Source organism: Gymnogyps californianus, chromosome 2, assembly GCF_018139145.2.
Source record: "Gymnogyps californianus isolate 813 chromosome 2, ASM1813914v2, whole genome shotgun sequence".
NCBI lineage: Eukaryota > Metazoa > Chordata > Aves > Accipitriformes > Cathartidae > Gymnogyps > Gymnogyps californianus.
The window spans coordinates 128236446-128255679 of NC_059472.1; the positions used below are offsets into that span (position 1 = coordinate 128236446).

General features: G+C 37.9%; 1 protein-coding gene across 2 annotated transcripts in view; it reads left to right on the forward strand.

Moving 5' to 3' along the window:
- Positions 1-19234, forward strand: part of TBC1D5 (TBC1 domain family member 5) — a 311060-nt gene that overhangs the window by 262732 nt on the left and 29094 nt on the right. For both annotated transcript variants that reach the window (XM_050891710.1, XM_050891711.1), the window contains exon 19: positions 1344-1507. In XM_050891710.1, coding sequence (XP_050747667.1) covers positions 1344-1507 — 164 coding nt within the window. The remainder of the gene's footprint in view (positions 1-1343; positions 1508-19234) is intronic.

Sequence of the window (19234 nt, forward strand, 5' to 3'; positions counted from 1 at the left end):
CCACAATGACAAAACACTAAATACATTGTAAGGTCTGTGCAGTAATATGTGGCATATCTGGGAGTAAAACTGGCGTAGAGGGTGGGAGCAGCTCAGAGCAAAGAAGGATGAACCACTGGCATCTGTGAGGGAGGTGGTTTTGAATTCGATCACAACCTTGCAAAGGAGATGAAGCTGCACCTGTGACATCTGAGTGATTTAGTTTCAGAGGATCAATCTTAATGCTATAGATGGTAGCATGAAAAACACACCAAAAACAAAGGAAAGGAAAAAGGGAGAACATAAACAGACTCATAAGACTAGCGGACAAAACAAGAAAAGGGAAGAATTCTAGAGCTTTAGTTTTACGTGCTATTTTACTTTTTTTCAGAATGGAAAATTCTAGAATTGCATTGGGTCACTCTGGATTGACTTCCTCATACACATATCTGTCCTAATGCAACATTTTCTTAAAGAAATTTAATGAAAACTGACATGCTAATTGGTTTTTTTCTTCTGGAGCTAATTGAAATAGAATTTTAAGTTAAATATTTCAAAACACTTTGTGGGCCTCAGCTGGAAGAAATGGTCCTTATCAAAGACTGCCTGACTGCATACAGTGTCATGGTGAAACAGCCCAGGCATCTACTCAGATGTCTTCACTATGACAGTGGACAACGCTAGAGTCTTTTGAAAAGCTGCATGAAATTACAGTAACTAACTATTGAGTAGACATCATCGAAACGTCTGTTAGATAGAGATGGCCTTAAAATTTGAAGCATGAGAACTTAGGTTCTTTCCCGAACTTAACTTACTTTTTCCTGTTGTAAGTCTAGATATTGTCATCTAGATGTTCAATGTCCAACCCATTCTTGGAATCTGATGTTCTTGTTCTTAGCTTTCTTTGCCAAGTTTTATAGTTTATTTGTTGCAAGAAAAAGGATTTCCTTTGCAGTGTTGATGACATCAGGATTTTTGTTTATTATGAGATGGTACTTTCGCTCATTATGCTGCACAGGGAAGAGAAGGTCCTCAGTCTGTGGATATAATAGGGTATATATACTGAGATGGTATTTATATATAGATATATTGTTTAGCATATGTATATATACACTAGATAGTGTGTTTGTGTATATATATATACACACAAAGATTTTATATTTTTCTCTCATACAAAACTTAAGTTCCATGTATGTCAGAATAGTCCTTCCATCTCACAGTGCATGCTGACACACTTCAACATTTCATTCTGTGTTGAGCTATCTGTGAATCTCAGTGAATGTCAATTAAGACAAGGAAGTATTTACAGGGAAAAGAAACTGCCCGTTGATTAATTCTTTTGTTACTTTATACTTGCTTTACAGGCCAAAGTTCAAAAAACATCAGTTCATCTCCAAGCATAGAGAGCTTGTCTGGAGGACGTGAATTTACAGGATCTCCACCTTTGTCTGCATCAAAAAAGGATTCCTTTTTCAGTACAATCTCCCGCTCCCGTTCCCAAAGCAAAACTATGAGCAGGAAAGAATCGGTGGGTTCTTTAACTTTTTAAGTTATTTTAACGTCACACTGCATTACTTGTTAGAGGCAATCATTTCTCCCATTCGTTAAGCACTTGCACTTGCAAATGTTTCCCTAAGCACACATTAATGGCAAAAGCAGAAATAAGCTATTTCAACTGTTTCTGTTGAGTAACATCTCCATTATTACTTCCATCCCATAATCCTACCTGAAATGAAACAGTGAAAGCGCCTGTTGCCTCTGAGAAAGAGAAGTCCTGTAAGTTTATTTGCTTTGTTAGACTGTTGGTGTAGTCCTGAAGTTAATAAACAGTTCGGTGGGAAGCACGAATGCTCAGCAGATCCAAACATGTCCATCTGTTGTCCCTGAAATTCCTTAATACATCAGAGGTTTCCCAGTGTCTGTAGCATCTGTAGTCTGCAGTCACAGTTCTATTTCTTGCACAGCTCTTACCTTCCGTTTGGCCACAAGAAAGTATTATTTAAACAGATCGTTTTCATGCAAGAAAATTGGCTCTTATCATGGGTGTGTTCCAAAGAAATTCTCATCCCATCAAAGATATTCTAGGAGCACTACTTTGATAAACCTCATATGCCATGGAGCAGGAGGATCCTTGTTTATTTTATATACACGTTTCCCATTGTCTTTCTGCTGATTAGAAACCAGTTATGTAGTAGATGGAAAAAGTTGTATTTTTTGTAAGGTGAAGGCATAGTGGTTTTCTCCATTCCATTTTCACAAATGTATGCTCATATAACTTCCTATTGATTTCAATAAATAGGAATTGTAATAGCAATATTTCTTCAGGTGTTCAGAGCTAAATATTGTGCAGAAATTTAATCTGAACATCTTAGCATTTTTGTCTTTAAACAGCAGAATCTTTATTAATAGTCACATCACATTTTCAATTTGATATTTAAAACGTTCTAATGAAGTGCACAACTTTGCGCAACTTTGTTCAGTTTTTGTTCACTGAAAAAGAGGGTTTAATTCTTGTTCCACATGCTTTAATGTTGTCTAAAAAAAAAGCTATGTTTTGTGGTTAGTCAACAAGAAGCTGTAATTTTGGTTTGTGTCCATTTAAGTCATATTGAACTGAATTTAAAGCTAAACCAACAACTTAATATCTCTCTGCTTGTCCTCATGAGTTGAAGAGAAGTAAATATACCAATATTGAACTTTTCTTTTTACGTGGTTTAACAAGATCTAAATCCAGCTTTCATTTGCAACTTTTGTCCAGGCCAGAACTTGGGTTTTTTGCACTAGTAGAGTTTAAGAATAATTCCTTCTTAGTTCTCTAATAGGAGACATAGAAGAATTTGCCATTATAATATTCATACTCTATTAGAATCCATTAATGATTAACATGTTTCTCAGGTAAATAATTTCTCAAATTCATAATATTTTATTAATTTTTTTTCCAAGGATTTTGGACAAAGAAGTATTCATCGGAACAGATTTGTAGTCCTTATGATAATTTTCAGTAGATTGGTAATCGTGATAAACTAAGCAGAGCATAAATTTTCAAAACTGTGATGTATAATTTATGTTGTAGTGTTTTATGATCAAACAGCTAGAAAAGGTTTTAGGCTACCAAAATGTATTTCCTTATGTTCAGTTTTTGTCTGACCTTTAATATAGGAAAAAGGAATTTGTAGCAGCTCCAAGAGGAAAAGGTTTGTTTAAATCTGTTCTCTATTGCTCAAGAAGATGTTTGGGTTTTGTTTTCCTGTAAATTTCATGATACCTCATTTTCCACGTAGAGAAGAAAACCCCAAAGAGTTCATCCTGAGGTCCCAAAATAGTTGCATCAGAATTCTCCAGTCTTACAGTTGCTTCATTTACAGCTGTTTTCTGGAGGCAAAAGAAGGCTTGAAAACATAATGGATTCACATCTTTGTTTTATTTATAAAACTGAACTGGTTTACATTTTTACTCTAATAATTATACAGATTATGTTGTTAAGTACTGGGGAAATTACCTTTGTTGGAACATGGCCATGCATCAATCGCTTCATAAAAAGATGGTTTTAAAATTAGTCATTCTTGGTGTAACGGATGAAAGAGAATCCATTTCCCCTTCATCTTTGTACTTCTAATGAATGCCCTTCCCAAGCAAAGCAGAAATGGAATACATACATAAAAATATGTCCTTCAATGTGGAGTTAAAAAAAGTGATTTTCACAGGCCAGAGGACATTACTGTAACATTGTCATGGGGTGAACAGGAATGTCATCATTGCAGGTTGCACCTGGAGTACTGTGTCCAGTTCTGGGCTCCCCAGTACGAGAGAAACATAGACATACTGGAGAGAGTCACAAAGGTGATGAAGGGGCTGTGGCACCTCTCCTGTGAGGAAAGGCTGAGAGAGCTGGGACTGTTCAGCCTGGAGAAGAGAAGGCTCAGGGGGATCTTATCAATGTGTATGAATACCTGAAGGGAGGGTGCAAAGAGGACGGAGCCAGGCTCTTTTCAGTGGTGCCCAGTGACAGGACCAGAGGCAATGGGCACAAACGGAAACACAGGAGGCTCTGTCTGAACATCAGGAAACATTTTGTCACTGTGAGAGTGACTGAGCACTGGCACAGGTTGCCCAAGGAGGTTATGGAGTCTCCATCCTTGGAGATATTCAAGAGCTATCTGGACACAGTCCTGGGCAGCCTGCTCTAGGTCACCCTGCTTGAGCAGGGGCATGGACAAGATGAGCTTCAGAGGTCCCTTCCAACCTCAACCATTCTGGGATTCCGTGACAGGATAAACTGGAATGTGACTTGTCTAAATTCTCTCTTTCCTAAAGCCAGTCCAACAAGCTGGACTTTCTCTGGGAGAGTTGTGATCAAAATTGATACTTGATTCATTGCCTCCAGGAATAGGATGTGTCCATTGCTCATGTTAAGGACTTCTTAAGGTAGTAACAGTTGCATTATATTTAGTCTTCTAGATCTTTTTTTCCTCTCAAATGCAAAGATCAATGGAATGAGTTTTTACTGCTGTTGTCAGAAACAGATGTCCCCTGTTGTATTTAGTTAAGGAAGTGAATCTACAGCCTCAGGGCTGAATGCACAATATCAGATCATGTTTTGGCAACCCATGGCAGCCTGATGTTTTTCCCGTTGCTATTGAGTGGCACTCAGCTGTATGTTAACGTGAGGCCCACCAAATGTGTTTGAAAGTCTGTTTTGTGCTCAGCAGTGAGATGGTTCCCTAACCCTTTATATAGTTTGCGGCTTTCTGACAGGAATAACTTAGGTTGCAGTTTTTGGAGCTGTCTTCCCATAAACAGGAACAGGAACTTTTAATATATAGCGCGCTCCAGTGCCCGTTATCTTCTGGCTGGGTCAGTCTTGCTGGAAAAAAGTCCTAGAAAATTTCCTCTCATAGCCTGCCTACTGCCCTCTCCTTTTTGGCAGAGTTGGGAAATTGGGTGCATTTGTGGTCTGTTTGTTTCTCATTATGTTTCATTTACATCTCCAGCAACCATTAAGGACAGTCTACCCCTCTTTTTGGCAAATAGCAAAGCGGCTTAGTCGTTGATTCTGGCAAATATGGTTGGCTGGTCTCAGTTTCTGGCAGAATATTCTATAAATTGCTTTCAGCCATAGAGATGTGCCAGAGAGGGAACTTTGAGTTGAACAATATAAACATTTTTAAAACATCCATTAAAAAAACACAGAAGAAAGATGGTTTTGACTGAAAAGAAAGTTTTGATTTGGAGAAAGTGTATATTTTAATAAGTAAATTTCTACGTAAAAGGTTTCAAGTTAAGAAAAATCGAATTATCCATTTGGAAAATATGTTAGTTAAAAAATTCCCAAGAAGGAAGCACTTCTAAGGAAAATCTGGAGCAGTTTATTTTCTTCACTAAAATAATTTACAAACATGGTCAATCAGAATCCTCATTTCTTAGCAAAAAAATCCTGAACAAAAGTGTCATGCATCATGCTGGTTTTGATTGCACAGACTTTTTAATTAAATCAAATTTGACAACATATGCTATTGTCCCCACAAGCAGGTATAAACAACTGTTACTGTCTGTGATTTACATAGCTAGTCTGACTGATTTGAAGTTAGTTATGAGTACCCCTACAGGTTAGAAAATTAATGTATGCCATTATTTTCAATTAAATAGGCATCTGCTCTACTGATTTAGAAACCTGATTTTAAGCATACAAACTTGGCAGTTTTGTTCAAGTAGAAGCGGTATACAAAAATCAAAGAGATAATAAATACTAGACAGCCACACGAAAAATATCATGCATGCAAAAATTCCTTTGAAGAAGAGCAAGCCTTTTGTGCATGGTGCACATCTTGGAGACTTTTTTATTCCCATATGTCTTTTCCCTGACTATTATTTTTAAAATCTCTTTGAAAGGTTTTAAGCAAAATATTTGTCAGTCCATACTTACCAATGCCAAACATTTATTTGGAAATACAAATGCTGTGATGAAATGTCCTTTTTTAGTTACGCATCATAAAATGTGCCCAGAATAAGTTAGCGTCTGTGTGCGACAGCCAGTTCCTCGGTCAGTATGTTGGATTTGTTAGGCCTAAAGTTAAAGACATGATGATTGTTCTCAGTGCCATTAAGTTTAACGAACTTCAGTGCCTTAACGTTTAACTGCAGTTAACACTGGAGGACATTTGTCTTCCTTATTCTGATGCGATAGGCCAATTCAGACACCTGAAAAATGCAATTTATTTAGTACTTCAGTGCTTGTCTAATTTTAGGGATAGATGAAAATAATACTAAATCTGAGATGCTGCCAGGTCATGTGAACAGAGTTCGTAGAAAAACCTCTGAGATATTTTGGAAGTGTGATTCGTTTCTCCGTTGCCTTCCTCAGGCTCCCACAATATACTGTAACTCAAATGAAAGAGCTGAAAACAGTACAAGGAAAAATAAGCTGCCTTTTAGAGTTTTTTATTAGAAATACTTGCAAGTTTCATATAATTTAGTAAAACGACAGCTGTGTGCATGAGTGGCAGCTTTGAATCCTAATGCTCCTTATCTTTTTTGGAGTGATTCATTTCAGGGAAAAGAAACTGTACTGTGATAAAAACAGGAAGTTAATTGCTTAGAATAAAAGATGAATAAAAACCCAAGTGGCTCTGCAGTGCTTTTTCTGTCATATTATGAGCAATAAACATGTATACAGAACAGATCTGTGGGGCCATTTGGAAGATTTTAAAAATGTCAATGTAAACTGTTGTCTTTCTCTGGTACAAGAGATTCGGATACGTGCAGCTGAATTATACTTGCCAGTAACTTCTGCACAGAAGCAAATTAGAATGATATCATTTGAAACAAGGCCATAAGAACTTTTAAAATTATTGGGCAGCCCTTTAAAACTGTCAGGGAGAATTTAAAAAATACCAAAATCATGAATGAATGAGACTATCATCAATGTTTACAAAAGGATCAAAGTGACTTTGGAGCCAAGAAGTGTGATCCTTCACTCTGCAGCAATCATGTTACCAGCAGCAGGTACAGGACTTGCTCTGTGCATCCTCTTTCCGTACATTAATCATGAAGTTAATGTTTGAGCATCGCAGTGGCAAAGAAAAATATATCTGAGGATCTGTGTTGGTGGTTTGAGCTGCCCTTTTTTTCCTTTTCAGTGGAAACCTCATCCCTTCATCCTGCTCTTTTAAGATAACACCACAAAATTACTGTCCATTTCTGTGAAGAGCTGAACTCTCAACAAAAACATGGACATGGATGAGAAACATCTCTCTAAATGAGGCTATTGGTTTAGTTGGGGCTTTTTTTGAGCGGAAAGGGTTTCTGTGTTTGGGAGGTTTTTTTCCCACTGAAATAAACTGTAGGTATGTGTTTAATAGCTTGATTCTTATTTTTGTCTGTGTTTGGTTAAATCAAATCATTCCCTATAAAAACAACAAAACTTGTACTTCTGTTGTTTTAACAATGTAGTATAAATGGTGTATATTTACAGTCCCTTCATCATCACTATACTTAAGTTTTACCCTCCTTAAACTCTGAAGAATATAATCAGAGATTCTAAAAACACTAAATAATAAGATTCTGCTCTGGTCTGCATCCAGAGAAGGGGTTAGTGAAACTTTTTTGCAACTGATGCTTAAAAAAAATTTAACTGAGTATGAGTTTAACAAAGGGTATGCTTTGAGAGTCCTTCATAAAGGACTCTGTGTGTGTTGAACTATATGTATATTAAATTGCTTATTCAGGCAGCAAAATTAAGAAGCATAATTGCATAAGTACATCACACCTAATCAGCCATTTCAACAACATTCAACCAAATACTTTAGTAATATAATATTGAAGCATGGAGCATGAACTTCATGCATTGCAGAATATCTACATAGTAATCATGCCATACCCATATTCATATGCATTCAAGAATACTTACCGCATTGTTTCAGAGAGCTCAAAAATCATAAAATGGTGGGGGTTTTTCCCCTGCTCACATTTCTCTTGCATTTGCCACAGTGGGCTTATGCAGTCTTAGGGGCCAGCAATGTGTGTACCAGATGGGCAGAAAGCCCGTCAGATGTGATACTGAAACATAGTGGAGGAAAGGGGATTCTCGTTCGCCTATGTGTTTATTTATAACTATTTCCAAAATACTTACAGTCATACCATCTAAATTAATATCTCAGTTTTATTATTTATGAAGAAATATTCCAATATGATTAAGTCAGCGATGTCAACAGCAGCACTGAGGGAAACCTTTTATCAGCATTTCTGTTCAAAGGGATAATTTCTATTACCCTACAGCTCTTTCTGTTCTCATCTATTCCCTTACCAAGTGAAATATTACCGATTTTCTCAGTTTTTCAGTGCCTACCCATCCACAGTCAGTTATGCAAAATGTTTTACATTCCATAGATCTTCCAGCTTGTCATGGTTTTTGTTTTTAAACTGTCTCTCGGCAGTCCCATAGGGCAGTGCCAGCAGGTGGACTTGTGCAGGCAGCAGGTAGATAAGTCCCGCTTGTCTTGTGTCTGCTTGAAAAAGAGGTTTCTTTCCATCCCTACTTCATTTGTCTCTAGGCAAGAGCTTTCTCCATTATTCATGTTTATCCTTCTCCATCTTCCTGCTAAGGAGAGATTATCTGAGCATAGGAGTGGAGTATTTTTAAGAGGAAAATATACTCAGGTTAGATGAAAACAAGTCCTACTCGTGCTCCAGTAGCACAGTTGCTGGTTTCTAGCTCTGCAACAGTGAGGCTGGTGCACCTGGAAGCTGTTCCACTAATAGGTTTGACAGTGGGAGCTGCTTTGGAAAATGTCCAAGCTCGTGGTCCTTTGCCACCAATGTCTCCAGGCAAGGTGGGAGGTGGCAAAGTAAGCCGACTCCAACAGTGTGACACTGGCAAATTGTCTTTGAACTGTTTAAGATGGAAATTCAACAGCAGGACCTGGTGTTTAGAAGCTGTGAGCCAGAGTTTCAGCTATTTTCAGGATTTTAATTGAAATGAAGTGGATCTGTCAGGGGGCTAGGGAGATCCTCTGAGGCTCCGTCTTTCACTTTCTTCCAAATGCCATTATATGTAAATATTTTTATCTTTGTTTTAAGAGACAATAAATCAAATAAGTAGATTATATATATGTTAATGTATGATATGTATATACATATGATATATGTTCTCATAAAACTAGAGGGCAAGGAAGAGGAACAGAGAGTTATTCTAGTTTGGAAGAAGAGGAGAAATAGCTGACCACGAATTCTTATTTTTATATTTCAGAAAAGCTACAGATACATAAGGTGTTAAAATACACATGCGTGTATATTTCACCTGTCTTCAAATGTAAAAAGAGTAAGAAAAACATCATTTTTCTTGCATTTAAAAAGTGTGGGTCTCCTTGAACAATGCTAACTCTAGAGTGTTAGAAATTTGAATGTTGGGAGGGAGAGTTCCTGGGTCATTGGCTATTCTGAGTCAGAGTTGCAACCCTTTCAGTTTTGTTGGGTTTTGTTCGCTGTTTTATGGGGAGGGTTAAGTACAGAAAGGCTGAAATATTTATTTATTCATTTAATCCTTTACCAATAATCTGTTGGTTCTGTTTACATGTGCATAGCTTGGGAAAGCATTGTGCGATGCCATCCCTTTCTGTGTTGTTGCTGAAAGCACACAGAGGAAGTCAGGATTGTACTAATGCCCAAAAATATGTGCCTTTGCAGGTGAATGCCTTCTAGCATTTTAATTTATTGCCAAATTTGTCTTGGTCTCATCCTAGTTGAACGTTTTTATCTGTATTATAAAATTCATTTCTTGTTTTTGATACTTGTTTTCAATCAGAGCCCTCCGAACCAAATAATTTAATTTTTTTTTTTGCAGTGTTGGTACATAACCTGATTTAGCTTGGCTCCTAGGAGTCACAATGGATATTTTGTTGACCTTTCTTTCATCCTTCATTTTATTTTCTTATTTTTCTCATTCCCACTCCCCCACCCCTTTCAGAGGGTTGTCACAGACATATGTTCACTAAAGATTACCCAGTGGCAGTTCTGTTTCAGGTTTTAAAATAGGTAATTATTCTTCTAAATTTACTTCTTTGAGCAGAAGAGGATGCATTGTGCCCTGAAATGTTTTAACTTTGACAGCACTGCATTTTGAACCTAGACTTCTAGGATTACTTTTTACCTAATTCATTTGTGCTTACTCTGATGTCCCTTGATGTATTTTGAGACATACAGTACTACCAGAGAGCAAAATTTCTGTGTTGGAAAGCAACAGGTCAAAGTAACGATAAGGCAGAAGAGAAAAGAGAGAAAAAGAAAAGTATGCTTCCATAGGTTTTGTATTCCCCTTATCCTTCTTTAAGGTGGATAACTACACCACCATATCCTGTATTAACCTAACAGAGAACCTGTTTGTGCTTTAAGGGTTCTGATCTAGGAAAGCACTGAAATAAGTATGTAACTATCAGCAAGTATAAAGTCCTACTCTGAGCGACTATGCCTACTAGCACTACACAGTGAAATTAAGAGAGAGTTTAAATAAAGAAAAGAAAAAAGGAAAGAAAGACGTTTCTACTTAAGCTACCTCATACCATCCTGGGGCTGTAGAAGCAGTCTTGAGTTAAAATGGTGTAAAACAAAAACATGACTTGAGTTCACTGTGCAGGCAGTCCAAAGGAATAAAATATGTGTTTGTAGGATTTATCTGAAAATACTGTGCTTAAAATGTTTAACATTGATGAAAGTATATTCAAAATAATAAAAAAACTGGCAGTTGTGAAGGTGTGAAGAACACAAAACATTAATAAGGTGTATTTGGAAATACATTAAGCATGGGAATACTTCAGCTAGCACAGGGACACAGAAATATTGGCAGGCAATGGTTCAGCACAGGAAATCAGTACATAACCTCTACTTCTGCAGGAATTAATACTCGAAGGCAGTATCTGAACTTCTTTGTATCTTCCCAGGGTAATATATTAATATCTGAAATAATTCCAATTTGTGCGAACACTTCACAAGTAGCAAAATTCTCAGTGTAAAAGTGACAATATATACTCCATCCCTGACTCTGATATGCTTGGTGAACTTGCATCTAATCATTTCATAGCCTCTTCCATGTAGAAGAAACTTTCTCTAAACATCTGCAAAGCAAATGCCTTATGAAAACTCTCCTAAATATTCCACCTTTCCATTGACAACAGTTTGGTTGCTAACATGCTGAAGCCATGTCTATAAGACTGACTAATACAGCCATATTGTTTCCATGTCCTCCCCATATGTGTGTCTGCAGCCATCTGTTGTCTCTTGGCTTACACTGTTAAGTCCTTTAGAGAAGCTGGTTTTTTCTTTGTTTGTATGGCACCCAGCAGAGCAAGGTCTTGGTCCTGATGAGGGCCCATGAGTGATACAATTAAATAATAGATGAGTTAAATTAGTAAATTAAATAAATTAAAATTTTGTTTTAAATTCCATTGTATGTAATTCATTGTTCAAAAACTGGTTTCTGGTTTAAATGTCAGCATATGCTGTAGACTATTCCGTGGTTGGCATAGATCATAAAAAAATTATGGGGGGTGTCAACCAACATTCAGCTGTCAGGGGTTCAAGATTAAAAGGTTAAATCTTGTATTTAATTGTTAGATTCAAAAATGAAAACTAAGTAAATTCTTACAAAATTGGAAACAGTAACCGCTGCTTTTTACTCCAGGGAAATTTGCATAAAATTAAATGAGAAAGCAATTTATGCCATGCATCTGAATCTTGTTTGACATGTAAAATGCTACCAATATGCAAAAGGTGTACTCTGTGTATATTTTATGAATAAGTGCTTAAGTACTGGTAAGACTCTTAGCAAGTCCCTGGCTTCAGGATTTCCTTGTGTCAATCTCATTTTTCCCATTATTTTCCTTTAAATGTTTCGATACCTCATCAGAATTATTTTCTAATTTGCCCTGCCAATTTGCCAAGAGCTCAGGGGATGTTTCCTTAGTGCTCTTACTATGAATACTGAAAGAATTGAAAATGTTACCATGCAAATATAGGAAAAGTCCAAGGGCTATTAACTACAAAAAAAAAAAAAAGCGCTTCCAGTTCAAGAAATCCCTGATCTGCAAATCTGTGTGGCCTGGGAGAGTATTCGGGGCAGTACCATTACAAGTCTATATCATGACTTACTTTGTTCATTACACTTTACCCAACCCATCATTGACCAGCATCAGACAAGACAACAGGAAGACTGGGCTGTTCCTCCAACACAGTTCTGTCACTTTTTGTGTTATGTTTTAAATCGCAGCATTATTGCTTAAACACCTTAAATACCTTTAAATACTCTTCTCTTTGAAGATAGTTTCTTTTTCCTCTGCACTTAACACTGGTAGTGCTGCCAAGTTAATTCATATTCAGGATTCAGCTGTAAGATGAATGGAGTTTTGCTGTTCTGAGTGTTCATGAATGAAGTGCTTGGACATGTATTGTTGTAAGCCTTTGACAACAGAGTGTACTCTTCCTTGAGATTCTGCATGAGTAAAACAGACAAAAATACAATTCAATTTTTCTTTCATTTCCTGAACAGTAAGGCTGAAAACTAAATGGTATTATGAAAGAAGGATTTTACAGTCCTGATTCTGTGAGTTCGTATTCCCTGTTTTTGATACTCCTGTGTTAAGTTACATGTCGTGTATTTGGGAGAAAATTTGTTTAAACTGATAAAGACAAGGTTGAGAAAGAGTGGCTTCTTCCAAAACTATATTTCTTCAGACCTTGGCTTGTGTAGGATGCTAAATTCCAGTGCCCTTACCCATGTCCGCAAACCTTACTGCAGCTTCTAAAGCAATGAGCTGTAAAAGGATAGGATTACAATGTCAAAACTGTAAAACTTTCTGTAATCTGTTCTTGAAGTTCCTGACCACTTTCAGTTAGTCACAGCTGTTTTTCTGAAACAGTAAAATTTGATGAAAAATGGGGTATGGTAGAGGCATCACTGATCTCATTATGACCTCAGGAGAGAAGGAAGGATATAAAAAATTTATTTCCATAGCTGTCTTTGTAAAGGTGAGAAGACAGATGAAAGGAAAGGTAATAAAAAGGGAAGAGTGAGCTTTGGACAAATGGAGAGCACCAGAACTGTATAGATTGGGGAAAAAAATAGCAAAGAAATGGGAAATAATTAATTATAAAGGAATTAGTTTTCATGGCAAAAGAAAAAAAGGAAAGGTAAAAATGTAAGCAAAGTTCTGGATGTGGATAAGAAGAAAGATGAATACAGGAAACATAAATGTAAGTCAAGTTTTTTGCAGATTCAATCTTGCCACAACAAGGAAAATAGTTGGAGATGTGTATATGGAGGCACTCAAATAGAGTCTTCCTTTGACTGGAGACATAAATACTAGCCTGCTTTATATTGTTAGTGAAATGTAAATCAATGTGGCATGACAAATAACCTACTTCCTTTTCATTCTCGTATTCAATTCAAGATGTTACTGATTATCTGTAAGGCTCTACATCATCTGGAATGTTGAAGGCGTAGAAAAGTGTTTTGAGGACTCTGGGACTAAATTTTCAGAAAGTATTATTAAGTTGTTTTTCTGCATCATTAGATTTGCATATCTTGGTCTCCCATGTCTGATGCAGTGATTCCTTTGATTTGCTGCTTGATTTGTTTTTCTTCCTCATAATGCAGCTCCCAATATTAGAAAATATTGAGCTTATATGCTTTATAGGACATGTTGTTTGGTAAGCTGACATTGATTTTTTATTTTGGTTAGTTATTTAAATAATTGATTTTTATTTTGTGGTCAACTGGTTAACCTTTGAGAGCTGTGGCTGAATGAGTTTGAATCACTGTTCACGCGTTTCTGGTACTGTGTGTGTCAGATCAGCTGAAAGGTCCGTTTCTCAAGGAAGCATAGACCACCAATGTTTTTCTCTTGACTTACATTTGGCCTGTTCAAAGAATTTATAAGTCTTTGTTCATGCATAAGAGAGATCAAATCAGCACTGCTATTTGTACACAAAATAAAAATGGTATCCAGGATACTCACTTTCTCAGCACAGTGAAACACAAAAGTTGGCGCTTAGAGAAAGGCGCAGTGAATACTGTCTGGACAAGAATCGAGAGCATCTGCACAATGCTGGCTATAAATCAGTTGTTTCATCTATTACTGCTAAAGAATTTGACTTTAGAATACTGAAAAAATTTGTCATTTTTTCTGAGGGACTTTGTGATTTTGTGGCTTACCTTTACAAAACTTTAAAACATTCATAATTTGCAGAACAATTTTAGAAAGATGCTGTGAAAAGATTAGTCTTAGAAATGTTGATTAGAAGAGACCTCTGCTCAAGCTGCTACTTGGAGTAGGATAATCACTAACACTGGATCAGGTCAGTGACTTTGAACAGAAACTCTACTACTTCTATGAGTAACCTCTTCCAGTGTGCACTGCTCTTCTAATGAAGAATATTTTCCTAATGACCAATTTGAACCTTCCGAGGGGCAATTTTGGGCTGTGGTCCCTTCTATATCATCTGCCACTGCTGGGAAGAGTTTGATTACATCATCTTTGTAGCTCCATGTAGTTGCAGGCTCCCAGCAGATCCCCCTTAGGCTCATCTTTGCCAAAATAAACAAGCCCAGCTCCCTCAGCCTGTCCTCTAGATCTGTAACCATCATAGTAGCCCTGCACCGGACCCTCTCCAGTTTCTCAACATCCTTCTTAAACTGGAGGCCCAAAACATTAGTCAAGGTGAGGGCTCGCAAGCACTGAGTAGAGGGGGGTAATGACTTTCCTAGATCTGCTGACTACATTCCTCCTAATGTAGCCCAGTGCACTGTTTACATTATTCGTGATAAGAGAACTTTATTAGTTTATAAACAATTCAGCAGCTACTGTAGCCTCCAGATCCTTTTCAGCAGGCCTGAAACATAGCAAGTTCCTTCCCTGTCTGCACTGGTGCATTGGGTTTTTTCTCCTCAGGTGCAGAATTTTGCACTTACTGAAGTTTCTAAAACAGAAACCTCAAAAAGGTTTCTTTTGCCTAGGCTTCCAGTGTCTCATGGTGGTTCTGAGTTGAAGTTCTACCAGTCAGCATGGCAGCCACACCTCCCAATTTTGCATCATCTGAAAATCTACTGGGTATACATTCTGTCTCCTCATACTGGCTGTTGATGAAGATGCTGAACAGTATCTTCACAGCAGTCCATTGGTTACTGTGCTCATTTCCAACCACCAACTGGACATCAAGCCATTGACTCTATGCTTTGAGCTTGGGCGTCTGATCAATTTTCAGCCCACCTACAATCCTTTCGTTTAGCCCATACTTTGTCATACTATAAGTGATGATGCTTTTGGAAGTAAGTGTCAAAAGCCTAACTAAAGTAAGAATATATTGCATTCACTCCTCTCCCTTCATCTGCATGGCCAGTCATTTCATCATGGCGGGCAACCAGATTGGTCAAGCATGATTTGCTCTTGGTAAATCCTTGTTGACTTTTCTCGATTATTGTCTTGTCCTTTACATGTTGGAAATTGATTCCAAGAGGACATGCTCCACGATTTTTCCAAGGAGTAAGGTGAGGCCAACCATTGTATAGTTTCTTAGATCCTCCTTCTCACTTTTCTTTAATATGGATATAAAATTAACCTTTCCCCGGTCATCAAGTATGTCGTGTAATAACAGTGATTTTTCACGGATGATAGCCAGTGGTGTTGCAATCACATTGTCACCTTTTTCAGCACCCATGGGTGTATCCCATCTGGCCCCATGTGTTTGAACACACACTGCTTCTTCAGGTATTCACCAACCTATTGCCCCTCCTCACTCTTAGCTATCCCTCACCTTCCCAAACTGTACATGCAGAGGTCTGGTAGCAGACTTGGCTTAAAAAGCAAGAGGCGAAAATGATATTGAGTGCTGCAGCCTTTTCTGTATCATCTATCATTATCTTATCTCCCCTAGTAAGCAATAGACCTACATTTTCTTTGAACCTCCTTTTACTGCTCTCATACTTGTAAAATTCCTTCTAGTTACCCTTTAATGTCCCCGATTAATTTTAGCTCCAACTGGGTTTTGTCCTTCCTAGTTTTGTTCCTGTGCCCAAACAATGATTGTGTGCTTGTCCTTTGTTTCCTGTCATTGTTTCCACATACGTGCTCTCCATTTCCACCATTTCCATCTCCATATGTGCTTTTCCCATTTTTGTTCATTAAGAAACTCCTTACTCAGCCAAGTGGACCTTCTGCGTACCTTGTCCGTATGTGCTGCTTCCTCATGTATTTCTGGGTTAGGTCCCTGTTCTATGACAGACAAAGTCCTCCCCACTAGATTAGCAGGTCTGTTCACAAAGATGTTCTTCCCTCTCTTTGCCAGGTAGACCTATTCTCTAAGTTGTCTTTCCTCATCAAATTGGGTGCCACAAGCAAAATAGTTGAAGTCCAGCAAGTACCACCAAATATGTAGCCATATGTGGTCTATGGGATACATCTGCTGCTATCCAGGCTTTTCCCTTTTGCCATAGGATTAAAGAGAAACACCACCCGGATTCTTGTCCCCTTCACCCTTGCTCAGGAGCCCTACAGTCACTTTTGAAGTTAAATGGTTTCATATCACCATGTCATCGGTGTATGCATGAATAAGCAGAAAAAAAGTCAGAACATTAGATGACCCCAAACAGTCTTTCGGCAACACCACAAATTGAGGCTCCATGCAAGCAAGAAACCTCCCTAGTTGATGAGTCTGGCTGGAAGAGAGTCACCAACCACTCACTGTCACTCATCACTTTCTCTTGGTAGCGCTCTGATATGGTGTCCAACCTGGATTCTTCCTCTGAGGGAGCTTGTTCTTCCCCTCTGCTGCCTGGGCCCTGCACCACTGGGCAGCCCTCCTGCTGCCAGAAGTCGCAAGCTTCCAGTTTCCACCCTCTTAGGAGTGCATGTCTTCTTCCCACTGCATCTTGCCTCAGTTGCACCTTCCCTGTCTGTTGCATAAGGTTTTACACCTTGAAAGATCCTGTCAGTCATCCGTTTGTCACCCCTGATGCAGTAAAACACACTTGCCTCATCTTGCAGCTAGTCACCTGCTGCTACAGCAACTACAACAGAGCAAACCTCCATCCAGGGAGGTCACCCTCAGGGGCCCATCTGCACAGAGGTTGCCACAGCACTGCCGGTGACAGCAGGGGCAGGGGTTATGTCTTGTGGCAAGTCATCACCATTTGGGTGTTGTATTCTTGTGCAAATAGCACATCTGGGTCTCTCGTGTGTCAAGTGCCAAGTGAACTGTCTTGCTTATTTGCACATCCCGCTGGCAGCACTCCTTGGTGCCCTTCCTGAGGGTGCCAGATAAGTCAGGAACTCCAAGGGCGTTCACTCAGCCTTGTGCAAGATTTCCCACTTGGCGGGAAACCTCTTGCACTGTCTGTGAGTTCCCGGCCACAGTACCCTCTTTGTGGGTGCTGGGTCTGCTGAACGTTTCTGCTCCCCATGCTGGATCCTAACGAGCTGAAAGAACAGTGGATGTAGTTTACTCAGCACTGGTCTCACTTGCCAAATGAAGAGGTACTGTTGTACAGTCGAAAAGGTTAGTTTCAGAATCTGCCCAAGTGGATAGAGCTGCCCAAAAGCATTTTAAAATCAATTTACTGCAGTTCTGATCCATGAATAAGAAAAAAATAGTCATGGAAACATGGAAATACTTATTACCAGAGTTAAGTTTGCTTATTCACTTGTAGGAGATAAACTGGGTTTCAATTACTGGCTAATGATTTTAGAATTTTATTATGTTATTTTATAGTAAAATACTCAAATATTGTCGCCTTTCCCTATCTTACAGCTGCACTTGCAGTGCACTGGCAATTTAAAATTTATGGTAGATTACTGCTTGCAATCACTGGCTGTAGGTACTAGGAAAAGGTCTTCTGCGGGGACATTGCTTGAATAGAAATAGCAATGCAGATGATAGGCTTGTATAGGCTATGACAGAACTGCAGACTTTGAAGGAGGTTAGTCTTTCAGCAACTATAAATTGGCAATATAAAATCAATCCCTTTGAGGCTTAAGTGGTCAAAGTATAAGGTTGAGTAAAATAAGGTGAGGGTATATTAATTTAAGGAAATAGCAAAGTGTGTAGGGAAAAAGTTATATTGGTAGATCTTGCAAAATGCTACTGTTAAATTTCTTTTTATTTATCAATTGCTTTTGGATCTGTGCTATATTAGTGCGAAGTTTCCGTTGCTTGGCTCTGACTCAGTTTCTGATGGAGATTAAGATCACTTGTACCTTTAAATTATGATTGATTCATTCTCTTTATTCTTGCTGATCAGTTTTGGATTTTTTTCATTTGAAATGTAATTCATACTGTAATGTTCAGCAATCTCCATCAAACAAGAGTATGAAAGAACTGCAAAACTCTTAAGAAAAACAGGAGGCTAAAAAGTTACTTTGCCTTTATCTGCTTGAATTCAATTGCATACTTAAACGAACAAAAAACTGCTTAATACTGTATGTGACTAAGCTTTGAAGGAATTTTTCTAAAGGAGTGGTGAACTTTCTCTGCAGTGTGGTCTTCAAAGTCGAGACTGGATGCATTTGTAAACTGGCAAAGAGAGAAATTCTTAGCTGAGGTAGTTCCCATTGCTTATACAGGGCATGTGGCTAGATACTAATGCTTCTCCTGGGCCTTAAAGTCAAGAATCTTTTTTTTTTTAATTCATATTTTAGATTACACTTGATGCATATTTATTAAACATAATACTTTACAGTAACTGCTTTATAGTATGTGAGTTGAAAATAGTTTTCACCTAAATATTACGTAAGACATTGTGAGGCATTGCAGTTGGCTGGGCTTTTTTTTTATACAAATAGAGCATGATGTGTTACACAAATAAAAAAGCCAAAATATATGGCAGTAATGCATCCTTGAGGTATGGTATTAGGTCTCATAAAATATATGTCTTGAAATTAAAAAAAGGAATTTTTCTGAGGTTTCAAAGGAATTGCTGTGGAAATTACTCCGCCAGAAATGAGAATTTTTCTCATTTGGTGAATTTTTTCAGCCATTGCTGTGGTACTGTGTTTGCACAAGAAAAACCAGGTAGCTAATCTGTAAAAGAAATATGAATTGTTAACCTTTCTTGGATCAATGTAGGCAGATGTTTATTAGGCTCTTTAGAAGGTAAAAGGGTAGTATTAATAAACACTGAAACATTAAAACCAAGCCCTATTTCCATGAAATGACAAAAGAATTTGAGTCTTTTGACAAATACAGTTGGACGGTGATTCTCTTTATTTCCAAAATT